General features: G+C 43.2%; 1 protein-coding gene across 1 annotated transcript in view; it reads left to right on the forward strand.

Moving 5' to 3' along the window:
• Nucleotides 1–3,902: 3,902 nt before the first annotated feature.
• LOC145414051 (uncharacterized) overlaps nt 3,903–7,658 on the forward strand; it is a 271,392-nt gene continuing 267,636 nt past the window's right edge. The window contains exon 1 of the mRNA XM_080283614.1: nt 3,903–3,911. Coding sequence (XP_080139740.1) covers nt 3,903–3,911 — 9 coding nt within the window. The remainder of the gene's footprint in view (nt 3,912–7,658) is intronic.

Consider the following 7,658-nt stretch of genomic DNA (forward strand, 5'->3'; position numbering starts at 1 on the left):
TTAGTAATGTCTAATATTTCATCTAACTTGTATGATGATACTGGTAATATAGAATTGTGCTATAATTGTATGACTTATAATATTGTACTAACATTGTGGTACTACATAATTGTGTTGGCCTTATAATTGTAGTTACATTTTGTTAATGCAACTATTACATATGTGTCTTGGCCTTATAATTGTAGTTAAAGTTACATAAAAGTTACATCTTGTTAATGCAACTGTTTTGTCGTTACATAATTGTTACATATCGTTTGTAGGTACATAATTGTTGTTAAAGTTACATAAAAGTTACATCTTGTTAATGCAACTGTTACATAATTGGCAAAGTGTAACATAATGCAATCGTTTGTCGTTACATAATTATAATATGGAGTAACATAATTGTAATAACTGCAGTCCTAACATATGCTGCGGTCGATGATAGTGATGATGTGTCGTGCCACTTGTATGTGGAGACAACAATTTGCTGTTTTGTTTGTAGTTTACGTGGTATTTTGAATTATGTTGTAAAACTTACACTTATTTTCATTTGTTTGTTATGTGATCTTACTCTATTTCTCTTTTTTCTTTCTTACTTTTCTTTCTTTCTTTCTTCTTTTTTTTTTTTTTTTTTTCTATAGTTTGTTTTTCTTTGCTTGTGTACGCTTTTTTCCATGTTGTTCATGGTTACATAATTACTGGCTAATTTCCTTGGGATACTTTTTCAAAGTTTAGTTTATATTGCACAGATACTATAAAATGATATTATATAGTCCCATATTTTGTTATTTTATATAAAAAAATATATATACATATATACAGTATTAACTATACACACTGACTTGTTCACCTGTACCTATCGTGGGTAATATGTGTGTCAGCACTGTGTGGAAATCATTGTCTTCACGATTGTGTTGAAGATGTTCACTCTTGCTAACGGCATTTGTGTTGGCCATTTTTTTCTTTTCTCCAGTTTACCTTGTAACTTAATTTGTCTGTTTCCACTAGGTAGCTTTAATTAATAAATGTTTAATACAGTTCTTTTAATCGCTCACTGAGTAACTGTGATGGTGTATTTTCTTTATCACTTGTAGATGTACTAATGTATAGTTGTATATATGAAACACATATTTTATGTAGGTATAAATGGTAACACTCGTTGGTAGTAAATAAATGTTATAATAAATGAATGAATATATACAGTGTAGAATATTTATTGTTGGTGATTATTTAGTGTTTGAGTTATGCAGATAATTGAAGTAAGTATGTGTATTTAAGCTGTAAATATACAACACGTTTTATATGTTTGTGCAGAAGCTTATTGTCTATCACTGTGTATTGTATGAATGAAGTAACTATGTAACTCACTAATTTTTTACCGTGGTGAGAAATGGTGTGAGTGGTGTTGCACGTGGTGATAGCGTTGTCCTTTGCGGGTTGATTGGCGTGTTGTCGTCTCAGCACATGGTGACGTCGGCTTCCCCCACTGGTAGCTGTGGTGAGTGAATGAGTAGCGATGAGTAACTTGAGTGAAGACGAGTGAGTAAGATGAGTTGTAAATATGGACTTGGTGTTTTGCTGCGTGCATTGACCTCTGGGTCAGCAGGCGGAAGGGAGTGGTGGTTATGAGTTGTGAGTCGTCTCTCACTCTTCGTTTGTTTGTTTGTTTGTTTGTTTGTTTTCTTTCTTTCTTGATGTATTCTTGGTCCTTTTTTCTAGTGATTTACTCGTTGTGGGATGAAGACTGCCGCTTCTTGTAGGTGCGCGTAGAAGATTATACAGACGACGTAGAGTTGTTAATTGTAGTTGATTGTAGATGGCTGTAGTTGATTGTAGATGGCTGTAGACTTTGTAGAACTGAAGCTAATCTTGTAGTCTCGGTTGCTTTTGTAGAAATTTGCTTTTAATTCGGAGACGATGTCCGCAGATTTGCTGGTTTGTCGTTAAGCTACCTGCAAGGCGTCGAGTGATCTCTTGACCTCTGCATCAGCGTAATGATCTGGGAGACGGAGGGGGATGGAGAGAAGCGTCAGGAGCCGGTTATGTTGTTGGTTGAGAGAGATATTCTTGTTTTCAATCTTGATATTTTGTAGGAATTTAATGTTGATTCGTAGACGAGGTTCGTATACGTTCGCTGCTACCAAATGTCATAAAGACTTTGTAGTTACTTGTAGAGAAGTATATTTTAGACTTGTGGTCGAGCGGCTTTTATATCTTGTAGTAGTTTCCCCACCAGATGTCATGTAGTGACGGGAGAGGTAAAGAATAGTATGGGACTATTTTTATTTGTCTTGGAAATATTAAACAGGTATAATAGTATAAGTCCTGGGTAGCTACCTCCCTGTCTCGCTATCTCTCTCTCTCTCTCTGTTCTAAGGCTAATCTCCGTCTCGAACTCTCTCTAGGGTCGCTTGTCTCCTTCTAAACTCTCTTTCCTAACATCTCGTGTAGTAGGGTGTGTGTGTCACGTATCTTCCTCATGGCAACAGAACTTTCTCACGAGAGGACTGCTGACAGCTAACTGCATCATCTCCTTACTGGCCGCTGTCGTCAGCTTTCCTCCGTGTAAGCGTTTAGCGCTGCTCGCTTCTCGCAAACACAACACCTTCTCATCATTTGACTTCCTGCTTCTATCTGTCTCTCTATCTATCTATTTATTTATCTATCTATTATGTAGTCCTATAACCCTGTATCTACCTCTACTCACCCTGTATCTAGTTTTACTCACCCTGTATCTGCTTTTACTCACCCTGTATCTGCTTCTACTCACCCTGTATCTGCTTTTACTCACCCTGTATCTGCTTCTACTCACCCTGTATCTGCTTTTACTCACCCCATCTACTTTTACTCACCCTGTATCTGCTTTTACTCACTCTTTACTTTTACTCACCCTGTATCTGCTTTTACTCACCCTGTATCTACTTTTACTCACCCTGTATCTGCTTTTACTCACCCTGCATCTACTTTTACTCACCCTTTATCTACTTTTTCCCACCCTGTATCACGGATCTCTCTCTCTCTCTCTCTCTCTCTCTCTCTCTCTCTCTCTCTCTCTCTCTCTCTCTCTCTCTCTCTCAACATTTGTTTCTTCCTTTAATCCTTTAACTCATGAGGAGGAGGTCAGTGATTTAAATAGCCCGTGACCTCATTTCTCACCCTAATGACCGCCTCTCACCTCATTATTCTTAATTACACCCATCACGGACTCATCTCATCTCACCGCACTTCTTCACGTCACTTTACATTACCTTACTTCACTCACCTCACTTCATTTGAGTTCCCTTTCACTCACCGTATGTCACCTCATCTTGCTTCACCTCACTTCACCTCACCTCACCTCATTTCACTTCACTTCACCTCACCTCACCTCATTTCACTTCACTTCACCTCACCTCACCTCACCTCACCTCACCTCATCCCACTTCACTTCATCTCAGTTCACTTCACCTTACCTCACTTCACTTCACTTCACCTCACCTCACCTCACCTCACCTCACCTCACCTCACCCCACCTCACCTCACCCCACCTCACCTCACCTCACCTTACCTCGCCTCATTTCACTCCATCTCACCTCAGCACCTCACTTCACCACCTCACTTCATTTCCCTTCACCTCACCTCACCTCACCTCACCTCACCTCACCCCACCACCTCACTTCACCAGCACACCCTTTTCACAACTCCAATCCGCCCACGACGCTGAAGAAAGCCCTGCATGACAGTATAGTAATCCCAGCACTGACGTACAGCGGTGAAACGTGGACCAAACTTCAGGGATAAATGGAAAAACGAGAGGAGTGATGAAGGATGTGGTGTTGTTGATGTTGTGGGAAAATTAAAACGAAACACACTGAAAAATATGGGTCATCTGGAGCGAATGGAGCGTGAGATGGGGGGAGGAGAGGGGGACCGAGAGCGAGATGGATAAGGTGTGAGAGTATGTGATAAAGAGGGATGTGTCGTTACTGAGTCGGAACAGAATCGCCAGGAGGTGCTTTTGTTAAGGTATCTATATATATCTGTACCTATCTACCCCTCTATCAGTCTATCTGTCTGTCTATCGAGAGAGAGTTCAACATCCCCTCACCATCTCATGCAGACTAATTCACTCATTAAACTATCCTCAGGAGTTCAGGTAATAAATCTCATGAACTCAATTAACTCCCACCTGAAGCAACACCACACCAAGCCACGTAACTATCCAACTTAACTATTGCTTCACCTGCCATTAACTACTCTCAGGTAACATCTCAACTATTCACCTTAACTTCATTGTCTCACCTCACCTCAGCACTCTCACCTGACTGATTCACCTCATTAGCATAGGGGAATTACAACACCTTGCTACACACCTAACTCACTCTCACTTTGACATTGTTGGGTCTTCGCTTCTTATTGTGTTTATTCGTGTCATTCATTATCATCGTTATCTTCATCATCATCATCATCATCAGGATTCCAGGGGTTTGAACGATGCGTGAATGAATGTGTGGCCCATTTGACTGTCCATGTCTTTTACAGCTGTCCCACTTTTGTACTTTCTCTTTCCTTGTGTCTGTATCTTACCTTTACCCCTTATTTGGATGAGAAACTGATGATGATGATGATATGTTCTTCCTTCCACCCTTCACCCCCGTGGCCCATCAGACGGAGTGGAGGGAAAGATGGAGGAATGAAAAACTAGAATCTAAAAAAAAAAATAATTCAAAGTGGAGATTGGCCATTGAGAGAGAGCGTACCAAGTGGAAAGACTAACACGCCCACTCACTCCACTCTCAGTCTTTCCAGATTCTTTGTTTCCTCTTACTCTTTATAATATTAGTTTCCACATCCACTTACTCCACTCTCAGTACGTTTTCCACACCCATTCACTCCACACTCAGCCTCCATTCTACTCTGATACTTCTCCACATTTCCTCACTCCACTTTCAGCCTTTCCAAAGTCTCGGCTTCATCCCACTCTTTATAATACTTTTACACACACACACACACACACACACACACACACACACACACACACACACACACACACACACACACACACACACACACACACACACACACACACACACACACACACACACACACACACACACACACACACGTCACCCAGCCGAAAAACGCCAGTCATATATCCCTAGACATCGGAGGAGAGAACCAGAGAAGGCAGAAGGGGATTGGAGAGACGAGAGAAGGAAGCTTGGGAGACAGGGTAGAGTAGGTGGTTCGCCGTCACGCTGAGAATACGTGGGTCCGTCACCTAACTGCGTCACAATGAAAACCCCTTAACCCCAAAGTGTATACCTGACCTTCACGTACAAGATAGACAGAGGTGAAAGGAAGACAGGAAAATACCTACCTTAAGATACAACCCACAACGAGGTATCCAACGCCTCTCGACTTATATATATTCGTGACAGAGGTGCCTCGCCAGTCTACTTCTACAATCCCAACTACTAGCTACGACTATTATCTACATTTGACAGCAGCAGAAATCTACGATACTCTACGAAACTGACATCGGTGGCAACGAGTCTCAACAATATCCACTTCATACCTAGCTGCTAACACATCCATATCACCCACCCATTCGTCCATCCATCCATCCATCTATCTTTCCTTATCACCCCCTCCCACCCCTCCCACCCCCTCCCTCCCCCCAAATGGTAATCTGTGTTGAGCTTACCCAAAGTCTCGTCGTGCGTGACGGAGCCTCGTTAAAACTTAATGTGTGGAGCTGCGAGACAAGTTTTAATTGCTGAATGTTGAGGCTCCAGCTCCACACACACCCTCACCCCTCTGTCCCTCACCCCCTCACCCCTCCATCTCACCCCCTCACCCCTCCATCTCACCCCCTCACCTCTCCATCTCTCACCCCCTCACCCCTCCATCTCTCACCCCCTCACCCCTCTGTCCCTCACCCTCTCACCCCTCCATCTCACCCCCTCACCCCTCTGTCCCTCACCCCCTCACCCCGCCATCTCACCCCCTCACCTCTCTGTCCCTCACCCCCTTACCCCTCCATCTCTCACCCCTCACCCCTCTATCCCTCACCCTGATCGTCCCTATCCCAGACTAGTTCATCTGTCCTCATGCAGTTTGGTATAATTCTAACCCATCTGCTTTTCCCTCATCCCACCATCCCACTCTCTCTCTCTCTCTCTCTCTCTCTCTCTCTCTCTCTCTCTCTCTCTCTCTCTGTCCTCCACCGTCCAATCTACATCCCCATCCCACCCTCCTCTATCCCTCACCCTCACCCTACCCACCCAGTCATCCCTATCCCCATCCCCCATACCGTCCTCTCTAGTCTTCCATTCTTTACTATCGCACAAACACCTTTCAGTGCCTTTCATCTTTTTATTCTGTGTGTGTGTGTGTGTGTGTGTGTGTGTGTGTGTGTGTGTGTGTGTGTGTGTGTGTGTGTGTGTGTGTGTGTGTGTGTGTGTGTGTGTGTGTGTGTGTGTGTGTGTGTGCGCGCGCGTGCGCGCGCGCGCGCGCCCTTACGTTTCTTACACCCCCCTTTTCAATCCCCACCTAACCCCTGACATCCCTTCCCTTCCTTCCTTCCTTCCTTCCATCCCATCCTACCTTCCTTCCTTCCTTCCTTCCATCCCATCCTTCCTTCCTTCCTTCCTTCCTTCCTTCCATCCCATCCTACCTTCCTTCCTTCCTTCCTTCCTTCCCATCCTACCTTCCTTCCTTCCTTCCATCCCATCCTACCTTCCTTCCTTCCTTCCTTCCTTCCATCCCATCCTACCTTCCTTCCTTCCTTCCTTCCTTCCACCCTTCCTTCCTTCCTTCCATCCTTCCTTCCCATCCTACCTTCCTTCCTTCCTTCCTTCCTTCCTTCCTTCCTTCCACCACATCCTTCATCATCACACCTGTCCTTAACCTTTTACAAAACTTTTTCAGTCACATTATTTCTTCCCACACTCATTTTTCACCTTATATTTTTTTCCTCTTGCGTCCTTCATTTTTGCTGGCTTTATTTTATCTCTTCCTTCATTCTTATATTCCCTCTTGCTTTTCCTTTTCACATGCCTTTCATCCTTCCTTCCATTTAATTCTTCTTTGCGTCTTTCTTTCCTTCCTTCCTTCTCATTCTTCATTGAGTCCTTCCTTCCTTGATTTTTTCCTTCCTTCCTTCCTTCCTTCCTTACCTTCTCCCCTTTCCTTCCTTCCTTCCGTTCTATCCTTTCCATCCCTCCTTTCTCTCCTTTCCTTCCTTCCATCCTTGCCGTCCATCCATCCATCCATCTTTTTTCCCTGCTTCTTCTATCCTTTTATCTGTCCTCCCCTCCTGTTTCTATCTGTCTATCTTTGTCTGTTTAATATGCACCAGTAGTCCTGTCACTCCTTTCACTTTTCCTGTTTTTGCTGTTTATTTTCGCGATTATTTTTACGTTTTTCTGTGTTTTTCTGCAATTTAACTTTACACCTTTCCCATCTCTTACTTTGTTCTCTCTCTCTCTCTCTCTCTCTCTCTCTCTCTCTCTCTCTCTCTCTCTCTCTCTCTCTCTCTTTCATTACGGTACCTCCATTTATTTTTCGGTGTTTTTTGGTCATATTTACCGCACGCACACACACACACACACACACACACACACACACACCATTATATCCCATGCTTATTATCGTGGTGTTTTTTCTTCGTCTTTAAGTCTCTCGCTTTCTCA

Source organism: Coenobita brevimanus, chromosome 98, assembly GCF_032717465.1.
Source record: "Coenobita brevimanus isolate Jiangsu-jjx chromosome 98, ASM3271746v2, whole genome shotgun sequence".
Taxonomy (NCBI): Eukaryota; Metazoa; Arthropoda; class Malacostraca; order Decapoda; family Coenobitidae; genus Coenobita; species Coenobita brevimanus.